This window comes from Lethenteron reissneri, chromosome 58 (genome assembly GCF_015708825.2).
Source record: "Lethenteron reissneri isolate LAM-NWPU_2019-01 chromosome 58, ASM1570882v1, whole genome shotgun sequence".
Taxonomy (NCBI): domain Eukaryota; kingdom Metazoa; phylum Chordata; class Hyperoartia; order Petromyzontiformes; family Petromyzontidae; genus Lethenteron; species Lethenteron reissneri.
Window position 1 is genome coordinate 1,406,683 of NC_083836.1, and position 22,228 is coordinate 1,428,910.

At 56.1% G+C, this 22,228-nt stretch overlaps 1 protein-coding gene across 1 annotated transcript in view; it reads right to left on the bottom strand.

The window, feature by feature from the left end:
- Positions 1–22,228, bottom strand: part of LOC133357406 (fibronectin type III domain-containing protein 3B-like) — a 168,428-nt gene that overhangs the window by 26,480 nt on the left and 119,720 nt on the right. Inside the window, 10 exon segments of the mRNA XM_061575325.1 lie at positions 506–577; positions 871–1,009; positions 1,413–1,499; positions 2,253–2,502; positions 2,845–2,969; positions 4,424–4,477; positions 5,254–5,392; positions 5,797–5,856; positions 6,495–6,697; positions 8,418–8,479. Coding sequence (XP_061431309.1) covers positions 506–577; positions 871–1,009; positions 1,413–1,499; positions 2,253–2,502; positions 2,845–2,969; positions 4,424–4,477; positions 5,254–5,392; positions 5,797–5,856; positions 6,495–6,697; positions 8,418–8,479 — 1,191 coding nt within the window.

Genomic DNA, 22,228 nt, shown 5'->3' on the forward strand with positions numbered 1-22,228 from the left:
TGGCCGCACGTGGTGGTGTTCTTCTTGCCGTGTGCCACCGGCGGTAACCGCTGAGTGTTTTCTTACTCTCGTTGTTCAGAAAGATCTTGCGGAAGGCGATTCTCAGTAGCGAGATCATGGCCACCCAAGTAGGCAGCACCACCAACCCAGTAAACGTGCCAAGGTTGTGGGCTCGTGCCGTCGGTCTTCACGTCGGGCGAACGTTCCACGCTTGCCGTCTCGTGTGCGACGATCACGGGCAAAAACGTAAAACGTGACCACTTCGACGCCACACCCGTTGGGCACTCTTCCTTGTCTGCCGCAGGGTCCAGACGTACAAGTTGCAATCCCCGCCACCGGATGAGGCCCCCGCCAGCCTAGCCCGGGTACCGCGCCGAGGTTATGTATGCGTTCAGCGGACACCCTGGGCACCCTTGAAAGAGGAGGAGGTCTCCATCCCCAGGGAGCACGCGGGCAAAAAAAAACAACAAAACATGGGGGCGGGAAATGATCAAAATCCGCTCACCGCTGGCGCTGCCCTCGGCCATCTCCAGCTGGTAGCGCATCACGTCCGCACCGCCGTTCTCCTTGGGTGGATCTACAGACGCACAGCCACGCGGTCAGAGGGCACGCGAGCTGCAAACTGCTGCTGCTGATGATGCTGCTGCTGCTGCATATGGTGATGCTAACGATGGTGGGCTGCTGGTGTTTGTGCTGCTGCTGATGTTGCCGTCGCTTGCAACCGCTTGTGGCGGTGCAGCTGGCAGTGCCGAAGCTGCTGATGACAATGACGAAGATGATGATGGCGATGATGACGACGGCGCCGCTTGCGCTGGCGGCAGAGGCGGCGCAGTCGCCCCCCCCCCCCCCTCCCCCCCCACTGGCGCTCACCCCAGGCGGCGGTGAATCCGTGGGCCGTCGCGTCGCCACGAGCGTGCAGCCGGGCGGGCGGGCCGGGCCGGTCGGGCGCCGTGCTGAACGTCACCACGTCGCTGGGGCAGCTGCGTCCGTCCACCGAGCACGAGAACAACTTGGCGGGGGGGGGGGCGGGGGGGGGGCACGGGAAGGAAGGGGGGAGGTTATGGGGGGGTGGAGTCGAGTTTAGGGGCAGCACAGCAAGCAGGATTTTGAAGTCTCCCGCTGGTGCTTTTAGGGTTGTGCAGTGCATTGCTGGGCACGATTTGTTTCCGATGATTTTCCCGGGAGCTGCTCTATGTTTATATTTTATTTTGGCTTTTGGGTGGAAACAGGAAAAGCCAGAGAAGCATCCCGAGTCTGGAATCGTCCCCAGGCCCTTCTTGCCATGAGGCGGCACACAGGTGGGCCACCACCGTACCACCACCGTACCACCACCGTGCCCCCCACCGTACCACCACCGTTCCCCCTCTCCTCGATGCTGGCGAATCGTGAACGTGCAGACTTGAGACCTTTACCCTGAATCGATAGCGGGAGCCGCGGCACAGGTTTCTGACCGTACAGCTCAGCTCCGTGCCCGTGTACCGCGCCTGGAACCCGCAGATCTGCAATACAAGACGAAAGACAAAGATGCTCTGTGTATAGCCTGAAGAGAGTGCTGGGGCAAGCGCTATTAACGAGCACCGATGAAGGGCCGAAACAGGCCCACGAGGGGGTGGGTGGCCAGCACCGCACCAGGCCGCCTTTGTCTCCCTAGCAGCGATGTTTACACACCGCACCAGCTACTCAGCTGAGTCGACCTAGGGGAGACCCAGGACCGTTCAAAAATAATCGTTCATGACCGGTAATCAAACTCGGTTTCAATGTGCAGCTCCCTGAAATACCGTTCTGCACACACACATACACACACACGTACACACACACGCGCACACATACACACACACATACACACACACACAGACGTGTCGCACGTGAGTTAATAAACCACACAGGTACAGAAGCACGCACGTGCACATCACAAATGGGATGGGATTGAACAGGAACATAGCATTACGCTTCCCCCCTTGATGCAAAAGAGATTCCTCATTCAAGCAGGTCCTAAAGAGTTGATGGACACGGCCCGGTTGCCAATGACTCACGAAGAGTCACATAGACTTACAAAAAGACAGATTCGCACGGACTTGATTAAACTGGAATCTCAAATGTGGCGCGAGTTGACGGTCTCACGCCTGGGACTTTGGGAGTTGCTGCATTTTGGGAGGCGATGGGATGAGGGAGGGGGGGGGAGGCCCTAGGGGAAGGAGAACGCTGCGTGAAAACCGTCGGTGATAATCGCTGCAACCAGGCGCCCGTCTCACCGGCACGTCCGCCTCCCCGCCACCGCCGCCGCCACCTCGCTCCCTGGCCGCCCGCTCCGCCGCCTCCTGCTCCTCCTCCTCCTCTTCCATCTCGAGCAGGTAGGAGAGCGCGCCGTCGGACGAGGAGTCGTGCTGGGGGCGGGCCCACTGCAGGATGAGCCAGGACGGCGAGGCGCGGAGCAGCCGGGGCGGCGCGGGGCACGGGGGCGCGCTGCCCGACGTTTGGAAACACACCTCCTCGCTGAAGCCACTGCTCCACGCGCGCACACGCACGCACGCACCACCAGAGTTCCATTAGCAGCCACGGCTAAAATCGGTGGCAAGTGCCATCGCAGTCGGCGTTAATTCGGCCGCGGTCGAGGCGACAAGTGTCAAAACTTTATTCATGCGGCAAAATAAAGTCTTAAAGTTGTGGGTTTCACCGAGTTTAGGTTTGCCGTGCATTTTAGTGTGCGCTCGGCACGCACACGTGTCCGGCGTCCCCGTTGCGCGTACGATTGTGCATGCGTGCACATGCGAGTTCGTCTGCTTAGGTGCGAGTCTGTCTATGAGCGCGTGGCGTGGGTGGTGCGTGCATGCGCGCCCACCCCACCTGGTGCCCAGGTCGTTGCGCGCTGCCAGCCGGAACGTGTAGCCCTGCGCCGGCTGCAGGCTGCCAAGCCGGCACTGCTTCTGTGAACCGGAGTAACACTCCCGGAACGCGTTGCTCCGCTTGCCCTGCGTGCGCACACAAGGTGGGGGGCAACAGATCCTCCGGGGGTTGCTCGCGCGTCGCGGCGGGGCCGCCGCCCACCGATGCCCGTCTGCGTTTCAAGGAACCGGTGGTTCCGCCGGCGGCGCGGTGCACGATGATGCAGTATTGAGGCTGACCGGACCATGAGCGGCAGCGGTGAACGGAAATGGTTCGCCGCGGCGCACAGTCGGCCACGTTTCATGACGCGGCCGAGCGCCGGTGTTGTTTGCCGGCTGTTTGCAGTTCGAGGTTCGAGCCCCCGTGGGCTGCCCTGGTTAATACTGCGGTGCTGCGTATTAACCGTGAACACCACGCGGCCGAGGTGCAGTGGACGTCACTCGCAAGAGAGTAACAGCATGCCACGTGTGCCGGCGTTGCAGTCCAAATTTGCCACATACGGAAGATTAGACCGCTCGCTAGTCAATCTGGAAACACACCGCACTCCTAGTGTGCGACTACCGCAGGCTGTGTCCGCCTAGCGGGTCGGGTGGGAGGCTGCCCCCCCCCCCCCCCACCCCAGCATAGGTAAGAGATCACTTGAAAAGATTCCGGAAATAGTTCCGTGAGACCTGTTGCTGCGGGCCACTATTCTTTATTCTCACGACACACCGCCGACAGCATGGTCACAATAAAATGCTGAGAATGTTGGGAGAGAAACTTAAAGGCTGTGCCCCTACATCCAGAACACACAATGATAACAACATTAACAATGATAACAACATTAACAATGACACGGGTGCTTTGGATCCATCCCCCGAGGCGCCATCCCGCCAGCGCTCGCTCGAGAGATTTGCGAACGGGAAATCTTTCCGGCTCTCGAAATCACAACACCCTCGGCTGGAATTAAACAAAAAGAAAGTGGCAAGGCGGCCGCCTGGCCAGGACCCCGCGGACAATTTCCTCCGATTACGGATTCGCGAACGATCGCTCTGCGTAGGCAGCAAGGTGTGGGGGGAGGGCGGTCGATGCCGTGAGGTGCTACGCTTCATTAGGGCCAACACCGAGATACAAATTGGACCCCTGCCGGGTTTCACCGCGGTCGAATTGTCGGCGCGTTTGTCATATTTTACGTGGTTTCGCTGAACAGAGTTTATTCCGATTTGCGCTATTGGCATTGTGTCCGTGAGATGAGGAATCTATTCGGATCTCTTGCAGAGCGGCGCGGCCCATTTGTGCAAGCAATGGGCCACGGAAGCGGATATCACAAAACTTCCCCTTAAGTGACGTCTGGTTCCCACAATAGCGAGCAGCACCTGCCCTGCTGCCCGGACCATCAACCCCACCGCGCTTGAGAACTCGTTTTATTGGCAGGCGGCCGAAACTTGGATTCAAACCCAGAGTCTCAGAGGCAACGGGAGTGCGTGGACGGGAGGAGAGCGAGATGAGGGGGGAGAGAGCTAGGAGAGCGCGTGCAGGGGGAGGAGAGGCCGCCGCTCACCTCGTCCCACTCGAGCAGGTATCCCGTGATCTTCGAGCCGTTGTCCACAGGCGCCTTTGGGGAGGAACAGGCGCGGGGGGGAGGAGAGACAAAGCGGGCAGGGGCGTGAGCACGGGGGCTACGCGCGCTCGCCTAGGCCAAGAAGGGAGGCAGACGATGAGATGGAACGCGACAAGGTGGACCCGCATGAGGAAAAGAACACAGACAAGAGAGAGGGGGACAGAATGACACAAGTGGGTGGTGGATTGAGAGGTTTGGGGTGGAGTTCGTAGTTCAGGGTGAGGGGTTCAGGGTTAGGGGTTGGTGGTTCAGGGTTGGGGGTTGGTGGTTCAGGGTTTGGAGTTGGTGGTTCAGGGTTAAGGAGTTGGTGGTTCAGGGGTTGGTGGTTCAGGGTTGGAGGTTGGTGGTTCAGGGTTGGGGGTTAGTGGTTCAGGGTTGGGGGTTGGTGGTTCAGGGTTTGGAGTTGGTGGTTCAGGGGTTGGTGGTTCAGGGTTGGAGGTTGGTGGTTCAGGGTTTGGAGTTGGTGGTTCAAGGTTGGGGGTTGGAGGTTCAGGGTTGGTGGTTGGTGGTTCAGGGTTGGGGGTTGGTGGTTCAGGGTTGGGAGTTGGTGGTTCAGGGTTGGGGGTTGGAGGTTCAGGGTTTGGAGTTGGTGGTTCAGGGTTTGGAGTTGGTGGTTCAGGGTTGGGGGTTGGTGGTTCAGGGTTGGGGGTTGGAGGTTCAGGGTTTGGAGTTGGGGGTTCAGGGTTGGGGGTTGGTGGTTCAGGGTTTGGAGTTGGGGGTTCAGGGTTGGGGGTTGGTGGTTCAGGGTTGGGGAGGGTTGCGGCCGCCACCTTCCAGTGCAGCACGAGTGACGTCTTGTTGCGCTGCGTGAGTCGGGGGGCCGCGGGGGGGTCGGGGACGCAGCCGTGCGTCGTGAAGCCCACGGAGTCCGAGCAGGAGCCCCTCGCCGAGGCGCACACCGTGCTCACGCTGCACGCACGCGCACAACGCAAAGGTCCCCCGTGTAGCCTTCACGGGCTGTTGGAGCAAGTGCCGTGAGCGAGCGCCTGTGAAGGCCGGCACGGCGCACGAGAGGGGGGTGCTCGTTTTAAGGCCGAGTCGACCTAGGGACGTTAATTCCAACGGGGAAATTGTGCGCGCTTAACGAGGCGCTTTTCAGGAATACATCGACCGGGAGGAATTGCTGAACATCGCCAGGACACTCACGGCACACCACATCCGGTACACATTCCGCTACTAAATCACGGGGAGACGTTCAGCGAGTGAGAAATGCGGCCCCCCAGTCCTGCTGCCGCCAAACTCCCAGCGAGCCAAACGGGGGCAGCACACAGACTCCTCTCTGCCGCTGGGGGGGGGGGGGGGGGGGCACCCACCGGACGTGGTAGTCGGTGGCCGGCCGCAGGTCCCGCACGCAGATCTCACGGTCTTCTCCGCTGTCGGGCAAAGGGTCGGGGCGGTGAGGGCAGGGGGGGCGACACCCAAAATTAGGAGGGCACAGAGGGGGCCCCCACCACTTGTAGAGTCCAAGGCGTCCGTGCACCGCTGCTGCTCCTCCACAGCAGCAGCAGCAGCCGGCGGTCACCTTTAGGAAGCGGTGGTGATGACGCCGCAACGTGCAGCGAGTGCATGGCCGAGTGCAACTAGGCGGCCAGGTGAAACGTGGAAGGAGCATCGCGGGGCAAGTGTGATGCACGATACGCCTGGCAGAGGCTCCCCCCCACCCCCGCTACTCTCCTACCTCTCCCCCCCTTCTTCTTGGGGTCACACACGTGTGCACACACACAGGGGCAAAAAATATTCCAGATCTGCTCAACGACTTCAGGACTCTCTATGGACTCGCCATCACTTACCTCTCCCCTCTCACCTCACTCTGCACCCCATCCACGCACTCTCCTGCCTCTCCCCTCGACTCTCACTCTACTCCCCTTCACACTGTCCCACCTCTCCCCTCGCATCTCACTTCTTCCCCTACACGCACTCCTCTCCCCCTCTCCCCGTGAGTCTGTGGGTCTCGACAGGAGGGGTCCCGTGCGGCGATCTGCGCCGCGCCACGCGCGAGCCGCCCCCTTACCTGTAGATGACCTGGTAGGCCCCGCCGCCGCCCGACTCGGAGATGGACACCTCGTAGCGGCGGGGGCACGGCGGCGAGTGCAGCGGGGAGCCCCCTCCGCCCCCGCCACCGGGGCAAGGACGGTGGCCGTTGGTGATGGGCGCCGGCGGAGGAGCCGGCGGCGACCAGGAAAGCAGCGCCGACCGCGCCTGCACGTTCGTCACCTGCGGCGGTGGTGCCCCGACACCGGGTTCTCGTTAGGAGCGGCCGCGACGCCGTTCGGGATCGCGAGTCGATCGGCCTACGGGTCCCCGGGACGCCCGCGCTGTCGGCGAGCGCCTGTTCGGTGCCGTTGCCAGCACGCAAAAAGGGGGGGGGGACCGGTGTGGCCATCGCCACGCTCGGCCAGTGCCGATGCCGAGCGAGGACTGGTGGGGGACTGGGGGGAGGGGGGGCGCCCAGTACGACGTCACAAGTGACACGCTCCCCCTGCCCCCCCCCCCCCCCCCCACTAATGCAACGACGTTTTGTCTCTCTCCAAGAGGGTGGCCAAATAGCGGCGGTGTGGCAGGGGGGGGGGAGTGTGGGGGGTCAGGGTCCACTCCTCCGCTGTGACCCGTTAGCACGCAGCGGCAACCCCAAGAGAGTTGCGAACAAGGCGGTGCTGCCGAACGGCCGTGCGATTCAGGTTCCTGCGGGACCCTTGGCTCGAAGCGCTGCTTGGCACGTGGTGCGGAGGTGGGGGATGTGTGGGGGTATCGGGAGTGCCGGGAAACTGCTGGCACAATCCCGCTTGCCGACCGACTCTCCCTCGTACACCCGTTTCGCTCACTCGCGCTCGCTCACCCTCCTTGCTCACCCGCGCTCACCTCGCCCACCCGCTCAACCACTCACGCTCTTCACCTTCTCGCTCGCTCACCTATTAATCCGCCCGCTCACCTCGTCCGTTACCAAAAGAATAAGTCTACATTATAGACTGCCAGTACGCTCACCGAGGTTAAGAACTAGGCTACAGTCTACATTATAGACTGCCAGTACGCTCACTCAGGTTAGAACCAGGCTACAAAGTGAACCCCTGCCCCCCCCCACCCCCCCAATATAGAAGTCGAACTCCGCCTGTGGTCACTATCATTACTCCACCAGGTAGGGACGTAACGTTGCCCGTTATTTAGAAGCGCGACATTTGTTTACGCACGAAGGCCTCGGCGAGTCTCAAGACTCACCCTGGAGCCGGGGTGCTGCCAATCTTGCTTGTTTGGTCAAATCCACTGAACAAGCCTTTGGCAACGCACGCGTGTGTGTGTCCAGATTATTGAACCATGAGAAGGGCCTTTGTCCAAAACGTTGGCCCTAAAATATTTGTACATTCACGGCCGCGGTGTTGCCGATGAATAGCGTCGAGATGTTGTTTGGCGACGGCTGTGCTCGCGCAAGACTGCCAACGCAGCAGCGGCAGTCACCCAACAGCACACGCGTTGGGGACATGGAAGGCGTGGGGAGACTTGCAGTACTGCCATCTCCTGGCCACCACGGGGACCCGAACTAAACTCACCGGATCCCCACACACGCAGTGCGCTTACCCGCCGCGTCGCCGCTACCCCCCCCCCCCCCCGCTCGCATAGCCCCAAAGTAACAAACGCACCGTAAGTTATTGCTCATCAAGTCGACTAAAAAAATTGTCACCCAGCGTCGATTCACGAAATCAATGCATGTTTTTGTTTCTTTGTCCCATTGTTGCCGTCCAATTTTCCTGCGTCCTCTTGCACCGCCCCGTCCGTTCACCGGCCCTCACCGTGAACGCGAGCCGATGCCATCTTCGTGAATCAGGAAAACAATTGATTCCGCTCGCGTAAAATCAGGAGAATCGGCGCACACAGACGACGCATCGCCACGTGCCGAGCGGTTGCGTAACGACCGCATGCGACGGAAGTCGAGACGAGTTACCTGCGGTCTTCCGATGGAACTCGCGGCGTCTTGCGGTTTTCTGAGTTCCACATCTGTCTCACCTGTAAGCACACGCGCACGCAAACAAACACTGTCAAGAAAGGAACTGTTGGGAGTAAGTGCAGTTAAGCAAGTAGCACCTACGAAGGCCGGCACAGCACTCGGGTGGGGACGGGGTGGCCAGCACCACGCCCGACCGCCTTTGTCTCCACAGTGGCGATGTCTTACACACCGCCCCAGGTACTCATTTGAGGCGAAGATAACCTCGGGGAGGCCCAGGATCGGTTCAGATAATCGTCACTGAGTCTTGGTCACCGGGTTCCTAGCGCAGTGTGCTTAACCACTGCACAACGGCCGCCATTCGTCAATAAGTCGGCAGCGACGTCCCAACAAAGCTTGTGCCAGGCTAGGTGCACTTTGAGGCCGCGTGAAGTGCCGTAACACGTTGCGTCAATTCACTTCGGTGCTCTTCGCAGCCGCAGTGCGACTGTTCACTCCGGTGACCCAAGTTAGAGGCCCAGATGAGATCCCTGGAAACGGCCAATCGTGTTCGCCCACACCGTGCCCAACTGGCGTCCTGTCACGAGGCGACTTCGTTGCCAAACTCTCGAGGGGGGGCAGTGCGGCCCCCCCTCTGGAGTAGAACGAACGGCCCCGCTGGGGTGGACACCTCAACGTTTCGCCGGTAATTACAACAGCAGCCAGCCTCATCGGGCGACGGCCAGAGTTGTGGAGAGAGTTGCGGAAAAATCCTCCAGTGTCGGTCTTACGTCCAGCAATGGATTGATCACGGCCGACAATTACATGTGCCACATCAAGAGAAAGCCTCGCCGGTTTCCCGTCAAGCGGTTTAAGGTCGACGCAAATGACTCACAAGGCCCGGGGAGAGAGGGGGGAGGGGGCATGAACCCACAAATCATAAAACCGCTGATCGCTGTGGGGTCGACAAGAAATCCAGTAAACGTGGAACACGTTGAGCCCAACCGTGGGCCAACGTAGGCCCAATGCTTGGCAGACTTAGCGGGGACGATCGCAGTTCCTCTTCCGAACCGAAAGAGGCCAGCAGAGGCCAAGACTGAAGCAATTCTCTCCTGGGGGGGGGGGGGGCACTCCCCGTCTGTACCACCCCCCCACACACACACCTCCCCCCCGTAAACACGGTGCTATGTTAGCAGTGGCGAGGCGATTGAGCGCTCGACCCCCACAGCTCGGCCACGGGAAACGACACGGACGACGACAACGAAGCGGGATTTGGATTCAGAAACGGCGTCGAAGTACAAGAGACCACCGCCGGGACTCGGTTCGGATCCGCCGGGCGCGTTGCGCGCTCGCTCGCCTTTTCGCAAGTGGAAGGGACGTCAATTTTGTTCTAGATTTGAAGCTTTCGTGACTGCAAGGATTCATGCTCTTAGTTCTTTCGGTAAAGTCACGTGACTTTACCGAAAGAACTAAGAGTACGTCAAATTTGATTCACGATCGGGGTGGAAAAACGTCCGACCCGTTCGAAGTTGACGATGCTTTTGTGATATATTCTTTTTGTAAAACCGCGACCCTTCGCACGGCTTCCTGAAAATGCGCGCGGCGTGGCATCTGGCTTGACAAACACATGGAGTTGATTGCGAGGGGGCACGGGGAGAGAGAGAGAGGGAGGGAGACGATCGGCGGTGATTGTCTCTGCCTTTGAAGTGCGCCGGCCAGACTGGCCAGCCGCTGTGCCGGCTATCACTGCCACGAGGGCACTCACGCACACACTCACGTACACACTCACGCACGCACGCACTCACGCACGCACTCACGCACGCACGCACTCACACACGCACTTACACACGCACTCACGTACACACTCACTCACGCACTCACGTACGCACGCACTCACGCACGCACTCACGCACTCACGCACGCACTCACTTACGCACTCACGCACGCACTCACTTACGCACATACACACTCACTCACGCACTCACGTACACACTCACGCACGCACTCACGCACACACTCACGTACACACTTACGCACGCACTCACGTACACACTCACGCACTCGCATATGCACGCATTCACTCACGCACTCACTCAAGTACGCACGCACTCACGTACACTCACGCACGCACTCACGTACACACTCACGCACGCACTCACGTACACACTCACGCACGCACTCACGTACACACTCACGCACGCACTCACGTACACACTCACGCACGCACTCATGTACACACTCACGCACGTACACACTCACGCACTCACGTACACACTTACGCACGCACTCACATACACACTCACGCACTCGCATATGCACGCATTCACTCACTCACTCACGTACGCACGCACTCACTCACTCGAAATACGCACTCACTGGCATACGCACGTATTCACGCACACACTCACTCGCAATACGCACGTAATTCACTTACACACTCACTCACATACACACTCACGCACTCGCGCACGCACGTACGCACTCACTCGCAATACGCACTCACTCGCATACGCACGCATTCACTCACGCACTCACTCGAATACGCACGCACTCACGCACACACTCACGTACGCGCGCACGCACTCACGCACGCACTCACACACACATGCATGCACTCACGCACACATGCATGCACTCACACACGCTCGCACGCACTCACGCATGCCGGTGGCTGGGCACACAGCTGCAGCAGCAGATCTGGCAGCCACAGGAGCACCACTTTAACCGTGCCTCCTCCTTCAAAACACACCAAGCTAGGAAAATCCGCAATAGATTCTTGGGTCAGGCCGCATAATGATCGGGGCCATATTTGTGCTATGAAGAAGGGCCGTTACCCGAAACGTCAACGATTTTATATTTCTCTCTTTAAGGCCACAGCGTTGCTGACGAACGTTGCAGAGATTTGTTGTTTGTTATTTGTGCCTTGTGCACCACTGGCGAGGCAGCGTCAACAATTAATGTGACCGGAATTGGTGCCGTCAATCCACTCTTTTTCCCTCCGTGCGGCCGATGTTGCTGAAGAGCAACGGGCTCCAATTTTCCATAATAGAGGTATTTTTGGGGGGGGGAGTTAGATCACGTAAATAGAAATGTGTTGTTTAACCCCGCCACCACCCGACACGGCCAATTAGTGAGGGTTGTCACGTAAACAGAACGTGCCAATTTCTTACTAGTACAGCACATCGGTGTGTTGGAAAGCAAATCCACAACATTTACAATCTGAGTACGACGTTTCACCAGTAATTACAACCAGCTTCATCAGGCGGACAGCCATGCTTGTGGATAAATCCTCCTGTTTCGTTCCTTAAATAGAGGGATAGATGTCCCTATCTAATTGGCTGTCGGGTGTTGGCGGGTTTAGTGACACATTTATATTACGCGATCTAACCCAAAAAAAAACCTTTATTATGGATGATATTGGTCGCAAAAGCCTACGTGTTAAACAGGCTCCGATTTGACAACGGGCCAGTTGAAGAGCCGGATGATTGTGCCACTTGTAGTGGAGTTTGCGTATCATCGCGTGCCGACGATGCCCCCTTAGCTTTCATGGATGGACCGTAGCTGCAAACCGCACACAGATGTGAATCCTCTATTTGTGCATAAAGTGCCAGCATCGGCTGCTGCTGCTGCCGTGGTTTTTGTCTGAAAACTCCGACACAGCTAAACAACTTTGTTTTGTCACGTGTGCACTAAGCCCAACTCCAAAATCAATCATGTAAATTAACACTGGCTGCCAACAACAAACGTGAAAAGTAAGAAAATAAGCAAGCCTGTTTCCCGTGGCCCATGTATCGCTTCACACCACCACACGCTTTGTTCTGGGAAGTATTTAATCGCACAATGGAAGCCGTCGAAGGGGCAAAAACACCCGTCTGAAAGTTTGCGAAAAGTCCTTCCCGCTCTGGTTTGCGTCTCCCAAGTCTCATTGCGACACCTTGATCGAGTTGCAAGGCAATGCTTCCCTTCTACGTGACTTTACCGAAAGAACCAAGAAGAGGCAATGCTACGTTCAAGTTTTGTTCACGTGGGACCATCTCTACGACACGTTATGGACCGACAGAGAAGAGGCATAAACACTTTTGGAAACGTTAAAAACCTCCGCTTATCAAACGGTTCAACTGCCTTGGGATTGTATCGCGCGGGAACGATATCGCGGATCGAACGAGCTGCGCAACGCACTGCAACGGGCTCGCCTTTGGTTCAATAATTTTAAAAAACAACAGTGGCTGGGGATGGCTAAGGGTGTCGGGGAAACGCTGACCGAATTATTTGTTCCTCTGTCGCCATCCCTTGTGGTTCTGCGATGCCACAAAATCCCTCCTGCTCCTGGTACACACGCGCAAACTGATGCCGTCGCTCCATCTCCGCAGCGGTCGTTGCGTGTCAGATGCGCACCGTCACCAGTCTCGTCCATTTTCCCACGATCCCATTTTTCCCCGCGAGCCAAGTGTCCTCCTGGTGGCCAAGCCCACGTGATGCCTCCAACTGGCACGACGTAGAGCCATCGTGTTCCTCTCCGTGTCTCTCGGTGCAATTCCAAGCAGCGCACATCTTTCCCGTGTGTCTTTGCGCACTTTGTGCCATTTTTCTCCCTTTGCGAATGTCCGCGCTTCTGATCGGTACACCACATGCAACGGTCGAAAACTTTCCTCCCCAGTCACAACGGCGGTACGATGCCCTTCATCGTCAAGATTGTGTTTTCCAAAAAATAAACGGTAAAAAATATACATCAAATCCAAACTACACTAACTGCGTCTCGAAAAATCATCCCAGCAGTTGGAATCAACAGGAAATCATTTTAAACCTCTGCCTCTTGTGAGCAATTGTATTTTACGATGACTACTGAGGGCCTACAAAGCCCCCCCCCCCCCCCCGCCGTCTTTTACAAAAGGCCTGTGGGAGGGAAAAAGCGTAAACTCTTTTCGTGGGCCACGGCAAGGCATGGCGATGGCCTCAGGAGGCTTTCTCTTGTATTTTTAAAACTGGAAAACGGAGGCATTGGTTCCGCGGGGGCACTTTGGCGCGTGCTCCGCAAATCGCCGCTGTGCAGCTTAGCGGATTTCACGCCGCTCCGTTACCCTCGTCGGGATATGGCTGGATTGAAGGCTCTCTGCGAGTGTTTTTACTGCATACATTTCGCCCGTGAGTCACGACGCTCGGGTCGTTATGACGGCCGGGGTTGCGGGCCGGACCGGCGGCGGCGGTAATTTTGTGCGATTCGACGCAATTTGTCTCCTGCCGTAAGATCCGAGGGCGACCCCCGCAAAGGGAACATCGCCGCTTAGCGCCGCGACGCGGCTGTGACAGCACCCACGCGGCGCGGGCCGAGCGGCGCAAGAATCGTTTCTCAGAGGAACTAAAATCCGTCTTGGCACAACATCAACGGGAGCCGATCCAAGATGAGAGATGCCGCAACCTAAAGCGTAAATGCCGTCGAACGCCGCTCCCGTGCAGTTAATTTATTTAATTTATTGTCCGTGACCACGCCAAGAAGAATGTTTGTTTCCAGCGTTCTGACTGTACGAATAATAAGTAAATTTCACGTGATATTTTTCTGGAATGTCTAACGTATGGCTGGATTGAAGGCTCTCTGCGAGTGTTTTTACTGCATACAAAGTAGATATATATATATACACGTCTATAAACAGGCAAATAAATGTCCTCCCATTTCTCAATCCACTGGTGGTTTAAGCCCTCCCCGTGCCGTGTCAGTCAAGGGCAGGCTGTGGGAACATATTCCACCGAGCCACGTGGTGCGTCTTGGTCAAGGGGGCAGCAGGAGGAGGGCCTCAGAACTGGTTTGGGGCATCGCGATGTTAACCGTGAGCGATGTTAACCGTGCGCGATGTTAACCGTGAGCGATGTTAACCGTGAGCGATGTTAACCGTGCGCGATGTTAACCGTGAGCGATGTTAACCGTGAGCGATGTTAACCGTGCGCGATGTTAACCGTGCGCGATGTTAACCGTGCGCGATGTTAACCGTGAGCGATGTTAACCGTGAGCGATGTTAACCGTGAGCGATGTTAACCGTGAGCGATGTTAACCGTGAGCGATGTTAACCGTGCGCGATGTTAACCGTGAGCGATGTTAACCGTGAGCGATGTTAACCGTGCGCGATGTTAACCGTGAGCGATGTTAACCGTGAGCGATGTTAACCGTGAGCGATGTTAACCGTGCGCGATGTTAACCGTGAGCGATGTTAACCGTGAGCGATGTTAACCGTGCGCGATGTTAACCGTGAGCGATGTTAACCGTGAGCGATGTTAACCGTGCGCGATGTTAACCGTGCGCGATGTTAACCGTGAGCGATGTTAACCGTGAGCGATGTTAACCGTGCGCGATGTTAACCGTGAGCGATGTTAACCGTGAGCGATGTTAACCGTGAGCGATGTTAACCGTGCGCGATGTTAACCGTGAGCGATGTTAACCGTGAGCGATGTTAACCGTGCGCGATGTTAACCGTGAGCGATGTTAACCGTGAGCGATGTTAACCGTGAGCGATGTTAACCCGTGAGCGATGTTAACCGTGAGCGATGTTAACCGTGAGCGATGTTAACCGTGCGCGATGTTAACCGTGAGCGATGTTAACCGTGAGCGATGTTAACCGTGAGCGATGTTAACCGTGAGCGATGTTAACCGTGAGCGATGTTAACCGTGCGCGATGTTAACCGTGAGCGATGTTAACCGTGAGCGATGTTAACCGTGAGCGATGTTACCGTGAGCGATGTTAACCGTGAGCGATGTTAACCGTGAGCGATGTTAACCGTGAGCGATGTTAACCGTGAGCGATGTTAACCGTGAGCGATGTTAACCGTGAGCGATGTTAACCGTGAGCGATGTTAACCGTGAGCGATGTTAACCGTGCGCGATGTTAACCGTGAGCGATGTTAACCGTGAGCGATGTTAACCGTGAGCGATGTTAACCGTGCGCGATGTTAACCGTGAGCGATGTTAACCGTGAGCGATGTTAACCGTGCGCGATGTTAACCGTGAGCGATGTTAACCGTGAGCGATGTTAACCGTGAGCGATGTTAACCGTGAGCGATGTTAACCGTGAGCGATGTTAACCGTGCGCGATGTTAACCGTGAGCGATGTTAACCGTGAGCGATGTTAACCGTGAGCGATGTTAACCGTGCGCGATGTTAACCGTGAGCGATGTTAACCGTGAGCGATGTTAACCATGCGCGATGTTAACCGTGAGCGATGTTAACCGTGAGCGATGTTAACCGTGAGCGATGTTAACCGTGCGCGATGTTAACCGTGAGCGATGTTAACCGTGAGCGATGTTAACCGTGCGCGATGTTAACCGTGCGCGATGTTAACCGTGAGCGATGTTAACCGTGAGCGATGTTAACCGTGCGCGATGTTAACCGTGAGCGATGTTAACCGTGAGCGATGTTAACCGTGAGCGATGTTCGCCGTGAGCGATGTTAACCGTGCGCGATGTTAACCGTGAGCGATGTTCGCCGTGAGCGATGTTAACCGTGAGCGATGTTAACCGTGAGCGATGTTAACCGTGAGCGATGTTAACCGTGAGCGATGTTAACCGTGAGCGATGTTAACCGTGAGCGATGTTAACCGTGCGCGATGTTAACCGTGCGCGATGTTAACCGTGAGCGATGTTAACCGTGAGCGATGTTAACCGTGAGCGATGTTAACCGTGCGCGATGTTAACCGTGCGCGATGTTAACCGTGAGCGATGTTAACCGTGAGCGATGTTAACCGTGAGCGATGTTAACCGTGCGCGATGTTAACCGTGCGCGATGTTAACCGTGCGCGATGTTAACCGTGAGCGATGTTAACCGTGCGCGATGTTAACCGTGAGCGATGTTAACCGTGAGCGATGTTAACCGTGCGCGATGTTAACCGTGCGCGATGTTAACCGTGAGCGATGTTAACCGTGAGCGATGTTAACCGTGAGCGATGTTAACCGTGCGCGATGTTAACCGTGCGCGATGTTAACCGTGAGCGATGTTAACCGTGAGCGATGTTAACCGTGAGCGATGTTAACCGTGCGCGATGTTAACCGTGCGCGATGTTAACCGTGCGCGATGTTAACCGTGAGCGATGTTAACCGTGGCGATGTTAACCGTGAGCGATGTTAACCGTGAGCGATGTTAACCGTGCGCGATGTTAACCGTGCGCGATGTTAACCGTGAGCGATGTTAACCGTGAGCGATGTTAACCGTGAGCGATGTTAACCGTGCGCGATGTTAACCGTGCGCGATGTTAACCGTGAGCGATGTTAACCGTGAGCGATGTTAACCTGTGCGCGATGTTAACCGTGCGCGATGTTAACCGTGCGCGATGTTAACCGTGAGCGATGTTAACCGTGCGCGATGTTAACCGTGAGCGATGTTAACCGTGAGCGATGTTAACCGTGCGCGATGTTAACCGTGAGCGATGTTAACCGTGAGCGATGTTAACCGTGAGCGATGTTAACCGTGCGCGATGTTAACCGTGCGCGATGTTAACCGTGCGCGATGTTAACCGTGAGCGATGTTAACCGTGCGCGATGTTAACCGTGAGCGATGTTAACCGTGAGCGATGTTAACCGTGAGCGATGTTAACCGTGCGCGATGTTAACCGTGAGCGATGTTAACCGTGCGCGATTTTAACCGTGCGCGATGTTAACCGTGAGCGATGTTAACCGTGAGCGATGTTAACCGTGAGCGATGTTAACCGTGAGCGATGTTAACCGTGAGCGATGTTAACCGTGAGCGATGTTAACCGTGAGCGATGTTAACCGTGAGCGATGTTAACCGTGAGCGATGTTAACCGTGAGCGATGTTAACCGTGAGCGATGTTAACCGTGCGCGATGTTCGCCGTTAGCTTGCCCACCAATGTTAGCCGTGGCCAGGAATCAAATTCCGGATTGTCAGACTCGTAGCACAGGGGCGGATAGACGGTGATCGGTGCTGTGCATGAACACATACAAGACGGTTACCTAATGTTAGATCACGACAGTGGCAGGGCCCCTGGCAAGCAGCGGACAAATGCCTTATTATTTTAAGCCGGTCAATAGCGAGCGCTTTCACCGTATGAGACAGCCTCAAGTTCAGACGCGCCAGGAAGTCGAGGGGAGCAGGGAGACAGAGAGAGAGTGTGGGGAGCAAGAGAGAGGTGGGGGTGAGATGGAGAAAGAGGGAGGGAGGGAGAGAGGTAGCGGGGTAGAGCGAGACGCGGAGACAGCGAGAGAAGCGGTAAAAGGGAAAGAAAACCGGCAGCAGCCGCCACTCCGTGCCAAGTTTCCCCGTTTTATTTTTTTTAGCCCCTTCAAATTCCTGTCTCCCGGTGAGGCGGCGGTGGCGGCGGCAACGGGAACGAAATTCACAACGCGCGCCAGACGACCGCTCATTCCTGAGCCGTTACCTCACCCGGCAACCAACTCGGAGGAGGGCGGCGGGGGACGCAAGGGGCAGTCTGTCTCCGAGGGTTACGGCACAGCTGAGACGGAGACCCAATCGCGGGCGAGGGATCCGGTGGCGGGCTGAACCACGCGATCCGACGCGAACAGAAAACTCGGTTGGCGTGCGGATGCACGCACACTGACACCCTGCCCTGGGTGATTTTTAGATGACCGATAAAACTGACCTATGACCAACTCACCCCCCCACCCCCCACGTAAATGCGACCCTCGCGCGTCAGATCTCGGACCGGATCATAATCATCATCAGCATTGGCCATGAACAATCCACCGCTGGACGAAAACCTCCCTAATCCCATCGTCATCTCTAATGGTTCCGCGATGTGACAATCCCACTCAAGCCAACTGTCTCGCTCCTTCATCACTCAAAGTTTATTATCGTTGATCTTCTTCTTCTATATCAGGGTTAAGAATCAAGATGTCACCGTGGCCAAAGTTGTTGATGCCTGGAGGGCTTGCCAACACGCTTCATACAACTCTGCCAGATCACCCAGAGAATCACATAGAGACCCACAAATTAAGACTCAGACTCACACACAGATCCATGGATCTGTCCAAACAATATCCCACCATCTGGCCTTAGGTAGCCTCACACATAGACCCAGAGACATGCACAGAGACCCACATAGACCCACAGATTCACAGAGACGCATGAACTCCCACAGAGACCCATATATCTGTCTTAATAGTATCCCACCATCTGGCCTTAGGTCTACCCCTCGGCCGCTAACCCATCCTGCGCAGCACGCGTCCCACCCAGCGCAACCATTATGGCCTCCTGAAATCTACAAGACTTAACCTGCCGCGTGCCCCCATACTGAACAGACCAATAAATGTTATTCTAAGCAAAAGCATATTCATAAACGCTAAAATACAACGTGTGTTTATATCACGCCCAAGTGAAATAGCCTCCAGGATCTGTGGATCTTTGCCGGCGAGAACAACCGCAAGTTCTGGACATCGTACCGACCGCTTGCGAATCGTAAGCGGGCTTAGGTGGGACACGTCGCTAGAAACTATGGAGGGGAGGGGGGGGGGTTGGTGGCCTGCCTTTGGGTCGAGACTAATGGTGAAGTGGCAGCCAAAGGAGGGAGCGTGCCCGTGACGTGCGGCTACCGCCTGTGCCCTCTGCAAACATTTCTCTGTGAGCGTGGACCCAGAACGTTCCGCGCGGGAAACGCCGTGGCCGAAGAGGAAGCCGAGGCGGAGGTTCCCGGTGTAAACACCGCACGGCGGCTCCCCACGCAGCGTGCGCACGGGGGAGGGGGTGGGGGGAGGTTAGCGAATTTAAAAACGCGGCACAAATGGCCAAGGCTGCACGGTCGGCGTGGACTGATTAAGTGCTTCTTGCCCCCTTCAAGTTACCGCACGTTCTCCCACGGATGCCTCGCCGAGTCTCAGGACTCCTTAATATTTTTTTTCCCCGAGGGCCACTGCGAGCTTTTAACAGTGGGGGTGGCGATGGCACTCTGATCGCGTAAATCCCAACTTGAGTCACTTTCAGGGCATTTTCAGCTGTTGGGATATTTTGGTCAATAACAGTTCGTCGCGTATAGTTTAGTTGAGCTGCGGGAGGAAACCTACAACAGGGGGAGAGAGAACATGCCAAACTCTACACGGCAATGCGCAGTGAGGCGCGCACGTTATCGCTTCACCACCCTGTCATCCAATAATTTATTAGGAATCTGCCGTTGCCCGGTAGACCTCTTGCACTGTTGTCGCTTGCCTGGCGCCAATATACAGCGTGTCCAAGCTTAGGTGTCATCATCGGCCATTGGTCAATCCACTGCTGGATGAAGGGTGGCTTCCAAGCCGTTGCCACCTCTCACGATCCAGCGTTGCAATAATCGGCCGAGCACCTGCACACAAACTCCACCTCCCCATTGGACAGCCCCCCCCCCCCCCCACGGCAAAATCCGCTGTTGCACCGCGACATCGACACGCTGCCGTGTCTGTGCTCCCAGCCTTCGCTAACCTACACAAAGCCAGCGCGGTTAAGTATGGTGGGAAAAAAACCCTCCCTGTGACTGACGCAGTGGCGGAGGAGGTTCTTCATCAAGGCAGTGGATTGACACAAAAGGGGTTGTAGATGACGATTGAGAATCATCTCTGAGAAAACGTGCAGACTCTTTTCTAAATCCACATTGCATTCGGCTGCCGATGTAAGAAATGTCAAACCCAAAAACCGATTAAACCCCCACCCCCCCACAATCCTTAGATAAAATAAAAATGAATTCCACAATTCTGCATGAACTGTCAGAGACGCATTCCATTGCGAAGTTTGTCTGCAAATTCCTCGCGAGATCGCGGTTGATCTGGAAAATCGACTGGGCCCTAAGGGGGCCCCAGCCGCCACATTTTCCACCGGTCGCCCAAACCCTGGACGTACGTCTCGGTTTAGCCAAGGGGCTATCGGCCCGCACGCCACCTGCTCAATCGTAGACTAGCGGTGGTCATCCCCCACTTATACCACTGTGTTGGCAGAGGCGATGCGGTGTGGATCGCAAGTCCAATGCGCTGCTGACCGTTACCCCACCACCGCAGCAGCTCCCCCCCCGTCTCGGTTAAAGCGGCAAAGACGCTGCTCCGGTCATTGCTCGGCATTGCCACGTGTGCCGCAAACCAGCAACTGGTTTGCCGTTTTTTTTGTGGTGTTACTGATAAGGCAATGAATACGTTTTAACAACCCAACTACTTAACCCCCCCCCCCCTCAATATATGGTCGGGTCACAGGTCACCGGTCTCTCTCCACCTGTGCGTAACGAGCCAGAGCGGCAAACAGACGAAGTATACGAACGATATGCACGCACACTGCATGGTATGGGGCAAAGGAGCGTGCCGCTCACGTTCGCTCGATGCTGACCCAAGACTTTAAGCGCCGATCGCGGCCCTGGCTGAACTCCGACTTTTGAATGTCGCGTGAACACAGCGTGCCGACACCCGCAACATGGAGCGATTCAACGCGATCTATATTCGCAAACACGACGAGGTGTTCATATCACAGCGATGCACCACTCCGCTGCTCCCGATGCAATCCTCTGGCTCAAGCAGCTTAATGTGAATTTACAGTTGTTTCTCTACATCGACATCAGCCAGGTGAAGGATGAGGATTGAGGAGCGAGTGACCGAGCGAGTGGAGGGGAAGGGGGTGAGGGAGGAGGGCGGGAGGGAGCCGGTCGTGACCCTGAAATCAATGCCAGGTTTGACCCCCAATGAACTCCTCTCTGACCTTGACTCTGGTGCTGCCCATAACCCTTGATGCCCGAGCACTGAAGCCTCGTCAAATATTTGGTTCAAGTTCATGTAAATAATAAAACACAATGGAACATTTTATTGTGCAAATATCCAAAAAATACTGTAACTGCAAATTGCTCAATTGGGATTGCATACATAGCAACATTGCGCCCTAGTGCCAAACAATGTGGGAGGACCGTCTTGAAAAAGGTTCTCGGGACTCGGCAAGGCTTTCCTGGGTTATCAAAAAAGATACATCTCACATCGATACTTGGTATTTACCCTACCCCAGATAAATTGATGTAGCTTCTCACGCTACGACCTTGCACAGAAACAGTTGGCCTATTCATTGCATCGACAGAGAGGCTGTCAGTCACGGGCAGAGGGGGAAGAGGAAGATCTTGAGCCTGGTCATGAACAGGGACGGGGAGTCAACACGGCATGGACGGCTGGGGGGAGGGAGGTTCCAGACAATGGGGCCAGCAGAGGAGAATGAGCAACCTCTTGCTCCTTCTCAACTCAAAGCTGCTGCATTCCTTTGTGGGGGTGGGAACAATTTCACAACAACAATAATGATAACGATGATGACAATTACTTCTTTATTTATTTGGGACGGTCCTGCAACATTGGTACGTTCAGCCAATCACCGTTTAAATAACGAGCGATTGTACTACGTACGTACGTCAAACTTATTTTGCACCGTACGTAGCCAACCATGATTGGCTTCACGCGGGAGGGAACCAGAGCATCCGGTCAAAGTCCACCACACGGCCGAGGAGATAATACTCGTGAAGTCCACACAGAGGCCTTGATGAAACCGCTTGGTGCACTTCCGCCAAGCGGCCACCTTTCTACACCGGAGGGTTTTTGAGAGTGCCGCGGCTCTCCACGCGATGCACCGACGCTTGCCTCTCTAACGGTGCGATGGATCGCAGGCGATCCCTTATCTGAGAAAACGTACAAAAAAAAACCTCTTTATCCGCTACAACTCTGACACGGTGGTGCCGTTTGTGTTGCCGAGCCGGGGCTTGCTGTTTCTGGGCCCTCTAGGCCTGGGCTCAAACGAGCTGTGGGGATTTTTTTTTTCTTCTATATGGACACAGTAAAAGCTCTAACTTCGGACACCGTTGCGGGCGAGCCCTTCCCGTCTCACGGAATTACGCCAAGG